General features: G+C 40.8%; 2 protein-coding genes across 3 annotated transcripts; one reads left to right on the top strand and one right to left on the bottom strand.

The window, feature by feature from the left end:
• Positions 1-1,066: 1,066 nt before the first annotated feature.
• Positions 1,067-3,283, top strand: LOC103315922 (DDB1- and CUL4-associated factor 5). 2 transcript variants are annotated; one of them, XR_004227259.2, is made up of 5 exons: positions 1,069-1,893; positions 1,964-2,242; positions 2,321-2,547; positions 2,612-2,786; positions 2,872-3,283. XR_004227259.2 is itself a non-coding variant. In XM_031927598.2 (4 exons), exons 1-4 carry the CDS (start codon positions 1,736-1,738, stop codon positions 2,731-2,733), a joined length of 786 nt encoding a protein of 261 aa, XP_031783458.1. In that variant the 5' UTR covers positions 1,067-1,735; the 3' UTR covers positions 2,734-2,805. The 2 variants fall into 2 exon arrangements, 1 of the variants encoding a protein (XP_031783458.1); XM_031927598.2 differs by lacking the exon at positions 2,872-3,283 and having other exon boundaries at positions 1,067-1,893; positions 2,612-2,805.
• Positions 3,284-11,857: 8,574 nt separating this feature from the next.
• LOC100118842 (transcription factor SPT20 homolog) lies at positions 11,858-19,174 on the bottom strand. The gene is made up of 20 exons (XM_031927356.2): positions 18,340-19,174; positions 17,751-17,867; positions 17,461-17,679; positions 17,271-17,389; positions 16,830-17,082; positions 16,381-16,593; positions 16,121-16,314; positions 15,685-15,894; positions 15,201-15,528; positions 14,664-15,098; positions 14,424-14,574; positions 14,106-14,335; positions 13,874-14,018; positions 13,549-13,781; positions 13,309-13,443; positions 13,127-13,223; positions 12,968-13,047; positions 12,712-12,889; positions 12,431-12,627; positions 11,858-12,349 (listed from the first exon to the last, which is right to left on the bottom strand). The coding sequence occupies exons 2-20, from the start codon at positions 17,799-17,801 to the stop codon at positions 12,218-12,220; spliced, it is 3,600 nt and encodes a 1,199-aa protein (XP_031783216.1). The 5' UTR covers positions 17,802-17,867; positions 18,340-19,174; the 3' UTR covers positions 11,858-12,217.
• Between the last annotated feature and the right edge of the window lie 337 nt (positions 19,175-19,511).

Below are 19,511 nucleotides of genomic sequence, written 5' to 3'. Positions count from 1 at the left end.
GTACCTGGTACCCAGTATTAACGTCGTCTCCTAGAGTTTCGCGGGAAATGAATAACATAATTCGTCGAAACTCGTTACTTGGGGTTTTTGGAGGTCACTAAACACGAATATAGCGACGGCAACGATCTCTGAGGTATCAACAAGCTCATTCGCGCAGCTTGCTTTGCTATGTTTAGGGACGACAATAGCAACTATAGTTCGGAAGATGGGCTTATTGTAAGTACAAATAATTTATTTACGTACTATTCGCATAAAGCTGTAAGATAAAACTATGGCATACGTTGATCAGGAATCTACTGCCGGTGACGAAGAAGACGACTTGGCAAAGGAGGTATTCGTCATATTCGTCACCCTTGAAAACTCGGCGAAAAAATCAAAATCTCCATCACCAGCAGCATCAGCGTGGGCCGATGCTCGATGCAACACACCGCCTGCACCCGAATCTGTGCCGCAACCGCTGCCGAGTAGTTCGACATTGTCGCCAAAACCTCGCTCTAAAAGAGACTGGTTTCGGCTGGGCAGCACTGACGATGAATCGACTTTAGGCCTTTCTACGTCCAAAAAGCGACGTCGATTGTCGTCTTCGTCCTCATCATCATCCCCGACTTCCTTTACCACCGTTCCGGACAATTATGGGGTTCCGGGAAACGTCCGTGGACGCGAGAGAACCCCCCGTCGCAGCCTGCAAATATAACAATTAGTTAATAAAAAAAATACCAGACTATAGATATTGATTTGCCCTTTTATTCTACGTAAGAATTTCAATTTGCCCCTTTTTAGTTTCCTCAGGAAAAATAAATTAATAATTCAAATTTCATCTCAATTTTAAATAATCGTATCTCTTTAACCAAAACGTTTTTTGAAAATATAATGAACGTTAAAAAATTGGTGTTGCCAAATCGCCGTGCAAGCAGGACAACTGGACAATACAGCTTGACAGCTGGTATGTATATAATGGTACTTGTAAATCGGAGTTATTAATAAAAGCAAGTCATTAATGAACCATCTCCAGTGATAGAAAAATAAGTATAAATTCAATTTTAATTTCAGGCAATCAGTTGCATGCAATTTTCACGGGACTTATCATCACAACTGCAATTACATTGCCCATTCATATTGCAACAACAAAATTGTCAATCAAACGTTTGAAGGTTAACCTGGTTTTACACCAGTACCTGTTGCTCATCCGGTTCAGGTTGTATCAGGGAGCAAACAATATTATGCAGCAACAGCTTATTCAAGAACAGATAAACAATCCTTGAAGAAAATAAAACGATACTCTATATTTGTAAATAAAGCTGTTTCTATAAGATGATGTTTATACATTTTAGCAACAAGGGAATTTTGCTCAATTGGACAGCGCTGTAGGAAATTCATCTGATGACATTGATGAGAAGGAAGAAGAAAATGACGATGATGAAGATCTTAATGAGAAAAAAGAAGAAGAGCAGGAAGATGCTGGTGCAAGAGAAGAAGTTAGTATTTCCATTAATGCTACTACTTTGATTCTCAATCTTCAATAATCAATGTAGAGCTGTGCAATGAAGTCTGTGAATAGTTTAATGCCAAGGAGGAAGCTGAAGTTCATGCAGTGTTACTCAATGGAGATTCACATGATCAATTAGCGATTGCTTACCATTTAATTACAGACAACAAAATTGTAGATGTAACAGCTTTTAGATAGTGGAAAAGTTCTTTGCGATCTTAGTTTTTTTTTTTGTGTAAAGGGTATCAAATGATAAACTTTCTTGTAATTGTTATATATCGTGGAAAGCCAATTGTGATGAAAGCTCAACACATGAGCAATATATTTTGCCTTGGCTATGACAATAGCAAATCAAAAATATTTTCTGCCGGGAATGATGATCAAGTCATTGTTCATGACTTGAAAACGTAAGTTAAACCACTTGTAATATTGTTAATCACTTTCTTTTCAGAACTCATGTCTCATTTATACTTTCAGAACCGATGTTCTAAACTTCTTTCGCCATAAAAAGCCTGTTTATGGTTTGTCAGTTCATCCACACAATGACCATGTATTTTCAAGCGCCTGTGATGGTGGACGTGTTCTGATTTATGACATCAGAGGTTCCAATGCCAGCTCTCCAGCGTCTTTCTTCTGCCTGGCACAACACAAAAATCCTTTTCATTCAGTGATGTTCAACCCTGTCAATCCAGTTATGTTGACCACTGCTAATTTAAAGGAGGGAGTTAGTATGTGGGATGTACGCAAACCATTGCAGTAAGTATTTCAAGATTTCTCCAAAATTAATCTGCTTTCTTATTTTACTTGATTATTATACTTGTACTAAATTTTCAGACCGGTTTTGCGCTATGGATCTGAAGGACCAGCACAAAGTTGTATGAATGTTAGATTCAATGCAGCAGGCACAACATTACTTGCAATTCGAAAGCGTATGCCTCCTGTTCTATATGCTGTGAATTCTGCAACACATTTGTGTCAATTTGATCATCCTGGATACTACAATAGCTGCACGATGAAATCTTGCTGTTTTGCTGAAAGTAATGATGAATACTTACTATCAGGTAAATACATATAAATTTATTTTAGGTTCTGATGATTTCAACTTGTACATGTGGAAAATTCCAGTTGATGATTCTGTCAAATGGGTCGATTCTGCACACATTATTTTACGCGGTGATAGATCGATTGTTAAGTTCGTTACAATGATGCCAATTGCGTTATTGCTTCTTCAGGTGTCGAAAAAATAATAAAACTATGGTCACCATTCCTGCTTGGTGATAAATGTTTGGGAGGATTAAGGGTAAGGCTATCAAGATATGTTTATTTTTTACGTGAAATGTGCTTTGGTCTAATATTTTATATTTGTCAACTTTTAAATTGTTTAGAGAGATGACGACAAAGAAGAAAAACAGCGTAGGGTATAATTGAGTATAATGCCAAGGAGGAAGCTAAAGTTCATGCAGTGTTACTCAATGGAGATTCACATGATCAATTAGCGATTGCTTACCATTTAATTACAGACAACAAAATTGCAGATGTAACAGCTTTTAGTCCTAGTGGAAAAGTTCTTTGCGATCTTAGTTTTTTTTTGTATAAAGGGTATCAAATGAGAAACTTTCTTGTAATTGTTATACAAAAATTTTATTTTTCAAGTCTGTCATTTGGAATTCCTGATTTCAATAAGGATCTAATTTTATCTTTAAATGCAAGATGTGAAATACCTCTTTAAAAAGAATAATACTGTAACAGAAAAAATGTTAAAACTTTATAGCGTGTAAAGCAAGTGTGTCATTTTTTAATACGTCAATCGTTGTTAAAGAGTATTTTTAAATATTGTATCCAAATAAAAAATTAACTCATATTATTTAAAATATAATTTTTTTAGATACAAAGGAGATCACTTCTATCACATAATTTAAATTTGACTATACTACCATAGGCATTAAATTAATGATTATTACTTATGATCTAAATTTTGAATTAAATGAAGTTTGTTTTTACATAAAATATTCCGCTAATTTTTAGTTTAGGTGAGTTCTTCGGTAACCTTTTGCTATATTTAACCAAGTCATTCTTCTCTATCCAGTGATCATTACTGTAGCCAAATAATGACCCAATCCTATTGGATCAATGGGTGGAATGTATTTGGCTACGCCACAGAGAATAAAACTTTGATTTTTTATTATTAAAGTTTTTGGTATATCATCCAAACTCGTGGTAAAATTGACACTATCAATTTTGAGTACTTCTGATGCGTACATATAGCGAACTTCTATATGCCTCATCTGTTTCAATCCATAAGTATGGCCCTAAATCATACTTAGACTGAGCACTGTCATTGTTGCAATTTTTGCAATTCCAAGTCTTAGTATCGAAATAATTATTAATTTCTTTTTCTAAATTTGTATAATTACTCAAGCAAGCAATTTTCAAATTGGGTAACGGTATTGTTATTTTTTTGCAGTTTTCAATATAACCACACAGATTGCATTAAATGTTGTTCTATATTAGTATTACAATTTATAATACTGTTACCATCCTCTTTAAATAATGAATACAGTATGTGTGCTCTATTTGTGTAAAAATAATTGTTGACTTCTTGTATTGCATTCTTTGTTATCGTGTTTGCATAACATAAATGTATTTGCGCTGCTGCGTCATTTATATTGTTTTCTATAAAATTTTTAAAATCAACTACTTTATAATAAGCACTACTCAGAATCTCTGTGATTGTATCAAACGCACATGTATTCTGGAAACAAATTTTTTGTTGCTTCATTTGTTTCTTAACTGTTTGTTTCCATTTGTTATATATTTTTTGTTGGCTGTGCCTTTTTTATTATTAGGTTGTTGTAGCCGTAGGACAATATCTGGATTTGGACGTACATGTATACCTCTTTGTTTTTGTATATTGTCTGTTGTTAAACAATCATTTTCATTTTCCACTATGTTTTGCTTTTTTCCATTTGGTAACAGCTTTATTTACAAATATAGAGTATCGTTTTTGTTTCTTCAAGGATTGTTTATCTGTTCTTGAATAAGCTGTTGCTGCATAATATTGTTTGCTCCCTGATACAACCTGAACCGGATGAGCAACAGGTACTGGTGTAAAACCAGGTTAACCTTCAAACGTTTGATTGACAATTTTGTTGTTGCAATATGAATGGGCAATGTAATTGCAGTTGTGATGATAAGTCCCGTGAAAATTGCATGCAACTGATTGCCTGAAATTAAAATTGAATTTATACTTATTTTTCTATCACTGGAGATGGTTCATTAATGACTTGCTTTTATTAATAACTCCGATTTACAAGTACCATTATATACATACCAGCTGTCAAGCTGTATTGTCCAGTTGTCCTGCTTGCGCGGCGATTTGGGAACACCGCATATACGTGAGTATAGCAAAAAATAAAAGGCTCATATTCCACAACACTATTTTATTATTTTAGATTATAATGCATAAATATTTTTCATGTTTGACTAGCGGACAAATAGAATCGACGTAAGGGCAATTTTTTAACGTTCATTAGATTTTCAAAAACGTTTTGGTTAGATTTAGATTTAGATTTAGATTGGTTTTATTTTTGTACATTATGTTGTACATATACATTATAGTAGTTTGGTGAAATAAAGATAATAATTGTTGTGTCAGGGTGTAAGTGTGAAAGTGAGTAATGGAATTAAGTGAGATGAGATGAAATGTTTGCGTCATGTTTGTGTATTTTTCAAATTGAAGAAGTGATTTTCAGCCGCCTGTTTAAAGTGTGATATGGACAGGGTGTTAAGTAGGTGAGATGGAAGGCTGTTCCAGAGGTAGGAAGCGCAGATGAAAAATGAGTTCTTCAGCGTCTCCGTCTTGAAGGGCGAGATGTCCAGGGGGGTCACCTCACCCCTCACAGGCCTGAGCGCGACGTGGAAATCAAAATAGGCTAATAAGTAAGAGGGTACTGAGGTGTTAAAGATTTTTCTAAGAAAACATGCCATAAAGTATTTCCTACGTCCGGCGGTGGTAAGCCATTGCAACTCACGCCTATAAGGGGAGATGTGCTCGTCCCTCCTTACACCGTAGATATAACGGATCCCAGTGTTGACAAGCCTCTGAAGCTTCAGGTCGAGTTCTTGCGTCAGGTCACAGTAAGCCAGTGAACAGTAGTCGATGATGGGAAACAGGAGTGCTTGCACTAAGTGTTGGTGCAATCTGAAGTTAGTGCTCTTCCGAAAAAAGTAGAGACGATACATTAAAGAGTGAGCACGTTTGCAAATTTGTGTGACGTGCTCTTTCCATGATAGTTTGGAATCGAGCACCAACCCCAGATTGCGTACAGATGATTCGTAGTCGACCTGGGCTCCCCCTATATTTATATAGGTGTTGGCAGTAGAGGGAAGAGCATTGATATAGTAGGGGGAACCCAGGACGACTGCCTTAGTCTTACTGACATTCAGCCTAAGCCTATTTAGTGCTGCCCAGCCCATTATCCTCTCGGCGTTAGCACTCATCCTGACAGAACAGGAGTCAAGCTCCTCAAGGGGGCATTGGCAGTAGATTTGCAAGTCATCCGCGTAGATTAGATGGGATACATCTGAATCAAGGCAGAAGCCAATGTCATTGATGTACAACGCGAACAACGAGTTCGTTGTTGTCACCAATGACGGCCTGTTCTCTTCCGGAAAGGTAAGATGCAAGCCAGCGGATGACCTGCTTGGAGAAGCCGAAAGAGGATAGCTTTCCGAGCAGCCTGACGTGACACACTGTATCAAACGCCTTGCTGAAGTCAAATAGAAGTAGCAGAGTGACTTTCTTCCCGTCCATCCCAAGCCTGACATCATCAGTCAGCTTAATCAAGCCAGACTGCGTGCTGTGGCCAGTGCGAAAGCCAGTTTGGAAGTTGTCAAGGTAAAGCCTTGTTTCAAGATATTCAGAAATTTGCTTGTGCACCAGCCACTCCAGCGCTTTGGACAGGAAACAGAGTAGAGAGATCGGACGGTAGTCAGTTACAGCTGTTGGAGAGTTGACTTTATTTAGTGCTCTTACGAGCGATGATTTCCAGGCGGAGGTGAAGCGTGCCTCGCTCAGAGACAGGTTGAAAATTTGTTAAAGAGATACGATTATTTAAAGTTGAGATGAAATTTGAATTATTAATTTATTTTTCTTGAAAAAACTAAAAAGGGGCAAATTGAAATTCTTACGTAGAATAAAAGGGCAAATCAATATCTATAGCCTGGTATTTTTTTTATTAACCAATTGTTATATTTGCAGGCTGGGACGGGGGGTCGCGAACGAGGCAGCGGAGGTTTTTCAGGCGGCAAAGGCAGTAGCGCAGTACGCGGGCGGCGCGGGGAGAGAAGCAGCGAAACACGTGGGCGCGAGAGAGGCAGCGTAGTATTTTCAGGCGGTAGAGGCAGAAGGGTAGTACGCGGGCGGCGCGGGGAGGGCAGCAGCGAAACTCGTGGACGCGGATATCGCGGTCGCAGCAGCGGTCCTGAATCCTCTACAGATTACAGTAGTGAAGAGGGCAGCCGGAGTAGCGGCGAATCACGTGGACGCTGGCAAGGTCGTGCTGCAGCACGTGGGAGAGGCAGAGGAGGAGCAGGTGGGAGAGGATGGCACGAGAGTCGTGGTGCAAGAACTGGGCCAAACCGTCGTCCTGAGAACGATGGTGCAAGCACCCCTTATAATATTACTAATGTGAATGCTCCGTGCCAAATTTATTATAATGTTAAACAATAAACTTTTTAAATAAACTAAATTTTTTTAACTACATTTTTCCCCCTATGGTTTTGCACAGAAATTTCATTTATTACATACACACATTCATTATGGTTATCAAGTATAAATTGATTTTTTTATAATCTAGAACAATAAATTAAAATTGTTTTATTTTTTTAAAGATTAGGGTTCAGCTTATTCTCTTCAGAATATACGCTAATGCAATTCGATTTTGACGTCATCTGTCAAAAAAAACACGTACTACTTTCACGCTCCTTTACCGACAATCATGACACACACACACATATGTGCGCGCGCGCGCGTGTGTGTGTGTGTGTGTGTGTGTGTGTGTGTGTGTGTGTGTGTGTGTGTGTGTGTGTGTATATATATATATATATATATATATATATATATATATATATATATATATATATATATATATATATATATATATATAAAACATGTGGCTTTATGTCAACGTTCAATTTTCCTTGACAAAATGTGGACTCTGTACTGTCGCTAAAAATCTTGGATACATTTTTATATATTCTTCATACATCACATTACACGGGGAAACTTCATCCTAGTCTGTATTTTGTCATTATTAGTTAATAATAACTATTCTTTGAATGGCACTCTCGAGGCAGGTAAATGACAGGTAGCAGACGACAATTCATGTCAATTTTCTTTCCTTTATTAAATGGTCTTCAAAAATTATGAACTATAATATGACGGTTTCCCCACGTGCTAAATTGTCTAAGCTTTCATTTAATATTTTTTTTATTTATTCGCGTTATTTTCAAATGCCGTATTTTGTCAAGCAAAATTGAGCTGCATGACTTCCGATCTGCTAGTTCCGAATGGCGCGTCGATCGAGGTGTGGAGCACTGCAAGCGATGCAAGGCGGCAAGCCACCGTGGCCGTAAGGAGACATAAATCTGTTACAGGCATCCAGCCGGCAGGCATAGCGCTGAAACGAGAAAATGGGAACCTCTGTACGGGGGAGTGAGACACAAGCGTCGCGTCGGCCTGGATCACGGTATTTGTGGAAGCGGAAAAGTGGGGAGCAATTCCTCAGTGCCATTTTCGACGCTTAGAAATCCTCTGCATTTATGACAGCTGCAGTTTACAGCGACGCCGTAAGAGGTTTTGACTTCGCTGCTGCTGCAGCTAAAATACACCGAAATTGGCACTGAAAAGTTTCTTTGTATAAATATTTAAATATCTATATAATACCGGGAAATTCAAATTAGTTCTGTGTGTATATATATCTTGAAGTTGAAATAATAATAATAAACGAGTATACAAAAATGTGCAGCAGTGTTAACATCAACGAACTTCTTCTGCGGGCGGTGGAGGAAAAAAACGAGGAGAACATCTGGCGGTGCATACAAGCGGGCGCCGACGTCAACCATCGGGATCTGATGAGCGACCTAACTCCGTTATTCATCATTGCAACCTGCGGCTCAAGGTTTACTCGAGCGACGGACGATGAAGAAGCTCAGTTGCGAACAAGGATCGCCGCGCTGCTGATCGGGTCAGGTGCCGACCTGGACAGCCTGACTTGGTTCGAAGTGGAATACTTCGCCGACTATATGACGGCTCTTCAGGCAGCCGTCTATTTTCGCAACGACGTCGTCGTCAGCGTTCTGCTCGACTACGGCGCCGACGTCAACGCTGCCTCACGATACAACGGCTTTACCGCGCTTCACTACGCCCTGGACGATAAGTTCTCCGACGTAGATATCGTGAAGAAGCTGCTGCGGGTACAGGGTATCCAGGTCAGCAGCGGCTGTCGTAAACACGGAAACACGCCTCTTCATTTGGCCGTAATGAGGGAAAAGGACAGCGAAGAACTGGTCGTGCTGCTGCTGAAACACGGCGCGGATGCCGAGAAGAAAAACCGAAGAGGTATGAACCCGGTGCAGGAATACCTGGAGAACGCCCTCAGCTTGCGCACGAGAAATTTGCATTTTCGAGGCATCGAACCTGCGTTACTAAAGCTCATTCCGCCGAGCGAGTCCGACACGAGCCAGCTGCACTTGGCGTGCGTGTTTCACGGAACTAGTGAAGTTCGCAAAATGGCGATGGCGGATCGGGGAACGATAAATGCCCGAGATAGGTTCGGTCACACGCCACTGTCTTACGCCATTTTGGCACGGGGAGCATCGACGACGGACAGGAATTCGACGGTGAGGCTTCTGCTGAATCTGGGCGCCGATATCAGCCAGCAATTCGGCAGATACCAGCCTGATGCCAACGACGGTCTCGATCAAGATGAAGAAGGCAGCTACAGCATCCTGGACATAGCCATTCTGCTTGGAGACCACCAGGTCAGTATTATCCTTCTGCAGCACCTGGCTAAACTCGTCGCACTGATGCAGTCCGACGACGAAAAGGAGACACTGGGCGAATTCAACCTCGACCTGATCCACTGGAGGGACGAGCAGCAGAGAATGTCTGACTTGTGGCGATACTGCGTCGACTGTCGCGAGGAGCTGAGGGCGATGAAGAGGAGCAAGGTGGGCGAGAGTCCGATGACCTTCTTCGACTTGCTGACCTTAGACCTGAAGAAATCAAGGGTCTACGCGAAACGCAGGAAGCTGGTCGAGGACTTTGAGACCGGCATGTGCGATGTCTTCCCGATCTATCGGGAATCGATCTCGTACACGAACTTTGGCATGGCTGTGGAACACTGGAAGCTCTCCGAGCAGGCGGCCGAGCTGCTTAGTGATTGTCTCGAATTTGCCGATCCCAGAGACATATTCTACGAGAAGACTCTGTCTTACTTGGACAACGACGACTTGAAGCTATTTCTCGGTTCGTCGCATGAATTTTCGATGATGCAGAATTCTTAGGGTGCTTGTGCAATTTTTTGTAAATACTTGTAAATATTTTGATGAAGCTGCGTAAAGTGGACCGGAGAAAATAAATTGCTAACCATATTTATATCTGTAAACTTGTATTTTTGGTGCAATGAATTAAAAATAAATATAAGCATTTGTGATAAAATAATGGTAAAGAATTCCGTTTACATTTTTGTAATGCTGCAAAAATGAAATAAATGATTTGTCTAATTTTATGCCACAGAACTTATTTTTATTGCATATAAAAATTAAGAGTGCTCCACACCTCGATCGACGCGCCACTCCGAACTATCAGAACGGAAGTGATTTTAATCGAATTTGCTTGACAAAATACGGGTGTATAATATGATTGAGATAAACCAAAAAGTTTGGAAACAAAAGTTTAAGCCGTTGTTCACGTGGGGAAACTCTCCTAGTATAGTGTTCATCAATTTACAAGTTTGTTAAAAAATAGAAAGAAAATGAGACCTCAATTGTCGCCTGCTCGGCATAAAATCAGCTGTTTGTGAGTTACTCAGAGAAAACGATTTATTAGGACTAGTTATGTAAAAATTCAAGCTAAAACGAAGTTTCCCCACGTGTAGTATGAAATAATGAATCGATTAAAACTCAATTCCGATTTGTATAATTATTCTAAAAACTACAATCTGTCAAACAAAATCAGAAAGAATTTTTTCGGCTTTTAATTTTAGTATACGCCAGTAGAGCGCGCTTATTTTCACTCAGCGTTAGGGGACCCTTGTCCCATAGTTATCCCATAGGCTCAATGTAACTCATTTTTCAATATTTTGCACATTTTGTCCGCAAAGCGCTGCACTCGATTCTGACTTCCGAAATAATCGTGGAGCACTCTTAAACTAAAATAGTACATTGCGATACGAGTGGCATACGTCGTACTTTACGGTACGGCATATATAAGCGCCCGAGCGTAGCGAGTTATGTTATGCGTGCACAATACAAACAAATTAATGAAATTGAATTAGATAATAAAGAGAATTGTTTATTTCTTTTATTTTTTCCAGATACGTAAAAAATTAAGTTATTTTTTTAAGAATTCACAAACTCACATTTCTTAAGATTAAACACATTTTTCGATGACAAAACTATAAGGCACTTCCGTGTCGCGGTCGTGCCTAAATATAGTACTTATATGCACGATTAGTACTAATCGCATGACAAAGAAGTCTTTTTACGAATTGTTTACGAATGTTTACTTGGGAGATTGTTTTCAATGTATTGTCTGACATGAACAAATAAATGACTGGCGCACGACTGCAAGTTACATATTATGCACTGGTCCAAAAAAAGCACTATCTGAGTATGCAATTCCAACTTTTTGGCTCAGGTGATGATAGCACGCGCGAGTAGTTTTGGAACCCATATTTTTATACAAGTTCAAGAATTTTTAGAAAAAGGATCTGTTAAGGTTCGGAGACTTACTTATTATATATACAAACTCTCTGATCAGGCCATAAATGGACCATAATTCCTTTGCTTTATTTTATTTTTTGACGGGAAGTATGTAAACTCAATTAGACAGTAGTGCATATCTTGCGATCCTCCGACCCCAAGCTTATTTTTTTTTGAATGAAAATTTCGTCATAACATTCTATATGCATTAGTTAGCCCAGGGTAATATACATACTGCCTTAAATCATGGAATAAGAGAGTGAAAACAAAGTAAATAAAAATGAAATATTTATTACGGTTTTTTCTTTTAATATAAAACAAATTTTATATCATATATATATATATATATATATATATATATTCATATATGCAAGTATGTTTATATCTACAATAATTGAAACGTTTTCTTTCGCGCAAAAAAGTGAACGTACAAGTAACGAACGAGGCGAAAAAATCTGGATCATCGGTAAAACACAACATTTACCGCGGATATACACGATTCTTTGTAACTTCTTTTACCCAACATTATTACATACGAAGATACAGCCGAGTCCTTGTTTCTTGCTAAAATACTTTATACAAATATGTTCAATTCATCGTCATGTGATTCGTAATATCGAGGCCATGCAGTGAGGCGGGCGTCCTCCTTGTTCGTTTCGCTTTTCGCGATCAACAACGGACATCAACGAACTTTTTGCAAAGGAAGTCTCGTAGGAGGAAGATTTGGCGGAAACGGAAGCAAGCTCAGAGCATGTCGTCGCCGCCACCACCAGTGCTGCCTCGCGGCTGGATCTGCGTCCTGCCGGTCGTCGAGGCGTTGGCGTTGGCCAGATTCGCTTTTTGTTGCGCGGCAAGGCACTGCTGTATTTGCTGAAGCTGTAACACAGGGTTAAGTACACTTTATTAAGTATATGAAAAGTAGACATTGCTCAATTAGAATAGCAGACTGAGTCATACCTGTTGTTGAGATAAACCAGCTACTGCATTGAGAGCTTGTGCCTGTGAGTTGCACTGTCCCATAGCCGCAGCCGTGGCGGACCTAGCGTGTAACGATTTAGCGAGTAAAGTCTGCTTATTCGCTGCAGAAGATATCGCTGATTGAGATGCTGATGCGCCCGACTGTGTGGTCATCAGCATTGGCTTAGAAGCTGCTACTGCAAGTTCAAAATAGTTTTTCTTCATCAATGATCATTCTTTTTTTTTCATCTCTGTAAAAATTAGTATCTTGAAATACTTACCCATAATAGGAGTTATGATTTGCTTATTACGAGATAATACAAGTTGGTTCGCAGTAACCGTTTTCGACACAGCTACTAACTGATTCGTTAAGGATTTGGCTTGATTAGACTGAACTTGGCGCGCAATTTGACCCAGTCTTGGCCTTTGAGATCCAACGAGTTGTATGGCCTGTCCTCCCTGAGGTGAAAATAAATTAACTTTGAGCAAACAAGAAGGCTTGTCGAAAGAATAAGAAGAAACGCTTTTAAAGCTTACCTGAGAAAGGGTAACGGCAGTATTATTAGTACGTATATTTTGTTGAGTTAAACCTTTAACACCAGATGGTATTAATTGTGCTAAAAAATTTAATTAAAAATTAGTTATTGAAATGTATTTGTAAGAAAAGCCTAAGCTATTTTTGTATTAGCAACTCACCGATTGGTAACGATAAATGAGCATTGGCAGGATTCGCTATAACTACAGTTGAAGTACTTCCCGCTACAGCACTCGTAACTATTGTCGCCGGTATCATCTACGTAAACAAAAATTAGAGCTCATTAGTGAAAGCTAGTTAATACAATTCATCAATAGAGAGAATTATCAATATGAAAACTCACACTGGATCCGGTAGAACAGGTATTTGTAGCCGACGACATTGGAAGAGAAACGATAACACCCGTCGGTGTAACAACATTACCTCCAGCCGGGTTCAGAGCCATTGTGAGAGCTTGCGATAGACCAGGAATGGAAACCTATATTTGAATAATTAATAGACAATTAATGTCAAAAACAAAAATTTTAAGAACTTCAAGTATAACAAAAATAGAATATAGCGAGGAGCGTGAAGTCATGCATACCTGAACGTTCTGGATACCATTCATGGAATTTGGTAAACTAGCGAGATTGACGCCCTGAAGATTTACGTTCGTAGGCTGCTGTTGCATTGGCTGCTGCGTAGGTGGTGTAGCTGGTGGCGGACTAGTCATTGGACTGGCAGGCTGACTGATTTGATTCGATGAGGCAGTGAGCCTTTCAAACAGTGACGAGGCTGCTGTTATTCCAGGTACCGGGTTGTCCTCCGTGGGAGTACCTTCAATTATTCAAAATGTTTGCAATGATAATTGACTTCAAGCTTATGAAAATTTCGCAATAAAATGAGATGTTAAAGATGTTTGCCCATACCAGCAAGTAAGGCTGACAAGCCTGGCATAGTTAAACCTAACGTGGAAGTGGGATCTTGGACTCGAGCGAGTCTAACTGCTGTCGTTTTTCCCGGCTGCTGTTTCGCTTGGTTAGCCGCTAAAGCTGAACTGAAGCTCACCCTTACCTGTGTGCATTAAACATTGAAATTAGTAATGTCTCAACTTTTGTTGACAAATTCAAGATGACGGCATTGCATTATGTATTAACTTACTTGGCCTGTTGTGCTCGGAACGGTAATTACATTTCCGTGACCTAAAATCCTTTGCGGTAACGATGCAGCGTTCAAAGAAATCCTTCGCTGTTGAGTTTTTTGTTGGGTCAAATTAGCAGGACTACTGTTAAGAAGGCTAAGGATCGCGGCATTGTTTGATTTTGTAACAGTCTGAGCAACAGTGTTGTTCATGGAAGCGGCGGCGGCGGCAGCAGCGGCAGCAGCATTAGCTAATAAAGAGAAAGAGAGAAATTAAAATTTGATTTCGTATTCAGTTTAAATAATACAACTAGTGGATGAAAATAGCTTTTTGCTTACCTGCTGCCTGTTGCTGCTGTGTGAATTGCTGAGCGGAATTCATGAGGGAAGTTGCAAGAGCACTTATAGTTGAATTCCTCTGTAACGCTACGTCGTTATGATTGCTCGTGTCAGTTAAGTTGCTTAACGTGCCCGCTTGCAACTGCGCTTGCTGAAAATTTAAAGAAAGACATAGATTCAGTATTCTATCTTATAGTCTTGAGATATATTTTAAAAGAAAACTTGCGAAAATATTCTTACCAGAACAGGAACACTAGAAGGATTGGTCGGAGGAGCAGGAGTAGGTACGGGTTTTTGCTGGAAGACTAGGATACCCGCAGATCCGTTGCACTGTGTCATATCGCCAGCACCCATCGTAACAGCGCCAGCAGTTGCGTTCTCCAGAGACACGGTCTGACCTGCAGTAGCAACTCGTGGTGCAGTCAAGCTCTGCTCGACATTAACAGTCACGGGAACTTGGTTGCCTTGCACGATGTCCGGTATACTCTGTACGGCTACGCTATCCAGGCAATTGACCAGCTGGCTCGTAGTAACTTGTTGCTGCTGTTGCTGCTGTTGCTGTTGTTGCTGCTGCTGCTGACGTAGTGCGGCAACTGCCGGTAACTCCATAGCTTTTATCGAATTGGCTACTTGTCCGGCGAGTGTGTTTAGCTGACCTTGCGCCCGCGACAAGATCTATGTGTAAGGGATAATTGAAAGAGGATATTTAGAAAATAATTTGTATGTCATTGAATCTTCAGATTTAGAGCCAGCAAAAAATATGCAGTTGCTACGAACCTGCGCACGTTGTTGCAACTGCTGAGCAACTAAATGGGCCTTAACTTGATGGTGCACTCGTTGCACGTTCGAAACCTGCTGTTGCTGCTGCTGCTGCTGCTGTACTTGCTGTGCTTGTTGCTGCAATTGCTGTTGCGCCTGCTGTTGAGCCTGCTGCTGGGCCTGCTGCTGCTGATGAGCTCTCTGCATACCAGGAGTACAGGTTACGCGAGGAGGCTGTCCAGGTACAACATGCTGAATCTTCACATTTTTCCTGCCTTCCTCTGTGAATATTTCGGTGAACTGTTGAATATAATGATTTGCTTGGGCTCTCGTACCCAATGTAAATCTGTGGAATTCAAAGGGATATGTTTATGTATAAGCTGCAAATAATCTTTATATTAAAAGTCATGTAACTACAAAAGCGTACCGCGTAATCTAAATCAACTACTTTACAAGAAACAAAAAACTAGTACTAAAATAAGAGAGATGAACGATTATTCACCTGCAGGAAGATCCTTTCTTTTCACCCTCTCTATAATCGATATCTACGTAAAGTTCTCCTAGGTACTCGGAATTGGAAGGTCTTTGTAAGATGGAGAGTTTTATGTGATAAATACGGCCTTGGCCTCTTTCGGTCTCCAGGATATACTCCTCGATGAGTTGTGGAAGGCAGTCTTTTGTTTCCCGGGGTTGCTCGTACGCTTTGGCATACCTATGAAACGAAAATCGTTAAAGTTTGCACGTACACAAAAGACAGCTGTGTGAACATTGTTGATCGTCTATTAATCCGATTGGCAGCGAACAATTGAAAAAAATGTATGTATCTATAGTTTTTACGTTTTATTTAGTTAGACTAAGTTGATGATTTTCAGAACGATGTTCAGAAGTGCGACATATCAAAGAGGCTAATAATCAAGATAATAAAGACAGGTACTTACCTCAAAACATCCACCGGAGTGTTTGGAGGTTGGAGAGGAGGAGTATTCAGAGAAGGCGGTGGACAAGCGGTGCTCATTGACGACGACGGAGCTTGGACGTTCCGCTTGGACCGCAGCTTCTGCATCAGATCCTGGATCGTAAGACCTTCTGGCTGTGCCAGCTGCTCTAATTTTCTCTTGCGGTTTACCGTTACCTATACAAATACATACAACAAATGATTAACATTGCTATGATTCTTCCAAGAAAATTGAATACTTGCCTGTGAGAATTTTTTAGCCTGACGCACAAGTTGGAGATCAGCAAAGAGGGTCTTGGACTGGCGCAAACGTGTCGTTGCTAGACTAGGTATGGGATTAGGGTCGAGGCAGAGTGGACCTTGAGTCGCCGCAACGATACGCGATTCCAGAATCAGACGCTCCTCATGGCTCCAATCTCCGTCGCTCGTTAACGCCGATACGTCCGACAGTACACTCTGTGAACGCAAAAAAATTAAATTAGATTGTAAAAAACAAAAATTGCAAAAAAAGCACAAGTTGATGTATCAGATTTAGTTAGCTATGCAATAGTATACAAATTAAGTGCAGGCTATATATTTATTGTGATTTGCTGACTTGAAAAGAAATATCGCTATTTACTTTGCAGCATAATCTCAATCAATGCATGCGGATAAATCATTGCATAAGTCGCAAAACCAATATCCGCGCGTACCTGTGTGCTAGGTTTCAGGAGAACGTGATGCTTCTCCGGTTTGTTGTGAGGGTAGACCTTCCTGTGATCGCGAACTTCAGCGATAATGCAACCGTCGTAGAAGAGGTGAGAGTGATTGACCTCCAGTTGCTCGGCCAACGATGCTGGAAGCTGGCCATTGTCGATACATGACAGCAACTCGCCTTGCTCGTAACCCATTAACTGGGTTTCCGAAACTGATGTGTTTTTGTCATACTGGTTTGCCCCTTTGAGACTAAAGTGATAAAATTAGCTTCTAATTTAAGTTTTTAAAGCATTTTGAATTGAGCACTGTAATTAGACGTTTTTTGGAGAAACTAAATTCACTTATATATAAATATACCATTATACTTAGATGTTAATATTATATAGTAGAATGATAACATTCACTTTGAAAATGACATAAAATGTATACATTTTTACCTGTTTCTCACACCTAGAGAGTAACCTTTGTTACCAGCATAGAGATTGACTATGAGTGTGTGCAGTCCATCCTTTTGTACTAACCGCCCCAGTAGATCGCATTCATTCTCAAGGTTGCTCTAGATATTTGAAAAATGTTTAGAATTCTGTTTTCTCTTTGAAATTCATTAAATCTTGATATAACACCTACAAGAACAGAATCTGGTGGAGCTTGAGGAGCCTGGGACAGCTCCTCAAAGTAAAGCCTAGTAAGTTTGGATTGAATGCTCTGTTTGGAGTAGCTCTGTTCCTTCTTGTGACTGTTGATTACAGTTGCAGACCTTGAGATATTGTCCAGTGAAATGTCCAAGGTACTTTGTCCCTGCCCTTGAACATCTCTCTGATTTCTGGATACCTGGTTTATCATTTCCTGCAGAGGAGCACAGTAAAATTTACATCAATGTTCATGACTAAACGTATGAAAAAAGGCGAGCTACATACCTGTGCTTGTCTGCAAGCGTCCTCAAAACTAAAGCGTGGTTCGATCATCATGATTCAGTGGCATGAGATCAACATCCAAAGTCATATCTCAGAGTTTAAGCAAATGTCCATTGCTCTCTGAAAAAATACAGAATTGCCCAGTCAGTTTACGAACACAATTTAACAACTCAGCCCAAAACCCAAACAAAATAATGCTCAGACAGACCATGCAGACAGATTTTTAGCAAAAATGAAAATATCAAAGACGAATGAGAATCAAGCTCAACAGGAACTGCGTGAGAAAAACTCGACTTTATCTGTCAGGCTAAAAAGGAGCAAAGACAAAAAAAGCTCAGCCCACGCAAAATTCGTATGTTTTTCGCGATCCATCAAGCAGTAGAGCACACGACGACGCATCTAACTCAGTAAACAACTTGAATCGTAACGCGATAACAATAATAACTGTATGAAATGAACTCCATCGTCTACACGCGGACCAGCAGCAGTCGAGTGCAGCTGCAGGGGTGAGCAACATAAGTATACACAAACACAAACAAGTTTCGCAAGTTTCAGGTAGCACAGGAAAACTATACAGAGATGGACGACTTACGAGAGTGACTCTGACAGACGTAAAATCCGTGGTGCGTATCGGTCATCAATGGACCAGGTAACCAGAGGAAGTTGTCGGCCGACTCAGCTGATGCCAGGAGTTGGAAACTACGCTGGCTGTGTCAGCAGCAGGTCGTCGTCGGCGGTGATGATGGACGACCTGCGAGCCTCTCGACATAACCTCTCTCCTGTCTGTTTTTCTCGCCTGCTGGGCCGCGCTCGTCTCACTCTCTATACACACGCACTGTCTACGAGCACAGCACTGAAACTCGCTCCGTTTCTCAACGCCCAGAACGGCCAATGCACGAGAGCAACCTCGGAGACAGAAGCACCCGGAGGAACGACGCCCGAGATGAATGAACTATTGCGCGTGCAGGTATGTATACACACGGGCAGCACGATTAGAGGTGCTGAACGACGAAAGGATGGCCAGCAGACCAGCACCGGCCAGAGCAGCAGCCGCAGCAGTACTTGTAGCGCGCGTTGTTTTGTTATTCCTCCGCGGCGGCGAGAATTGTCATTTTTCGCGCGGCGACAGACGGACACACTGCACTACCTACACTACGCGTATAGCTGTACATGTATAACGTACGGCTTATATGCGCGAACTAGCGAGGATACAGACTCGAACTGCCATGAGTACCTATATACTCTTGCGCTCGGCTGTGCGTGTAACCTATAAACTACAACAACGCAGAACAGCCGCGCGCGCTACCAATCGCCAGCTCTGTGCAGCGAGATGTGATACCTATACTCGATGGCCGATGGGCATCTGCTGGACATCTGCTTGTCCGGCCACCGAAGACTAATGCTGCTGGCGCACTCTACTCGCGACGGCTCCCACTGATGCAGGGGTGTAGGCGTCTATAGGCGATTATCGAAGGTACCCTCCGACGATGCGCGAATTTAATTGAGGATGATTTTTTAGCTACTTTTTCGCAAACGCGCGATCTAGCGCTGTATGAGGATGATCCTTTTACCTATACTATACTGCATATGGTTGTGGCGTGCGATGTTTTTCTTTGAAATTTTCGAGCGAGCCATGCAGGGCTGAGTTTTGTTTTGGACGTTTAGTGGGGCGCACGTGCGTAAGAAATGGGGTGCGATCAGATGATCTTCGGAGAAAGTATCTGGATCGTTATCTTTTGAGGGGTTTTATCTGATATTTTTATG

The sequence above is a fragment of the Nasonia vitripennis genome, chromosome 3 (assembly GCF_009193385.2).
Source record: "Nasonia vitripennis strain AsymCx chromosome 3, Nvit_psr_1.1, whole genome shotgun sequence".
NCBI lineage: Eukaryota > Metazoa > Arthropoda > Insecta > Hymenoptera > Pteromalidae > Nasonia > Nasonia vitripennis.
This window is presented reverse-complemented; position numbering and strand designations above follow the sequence as displayed.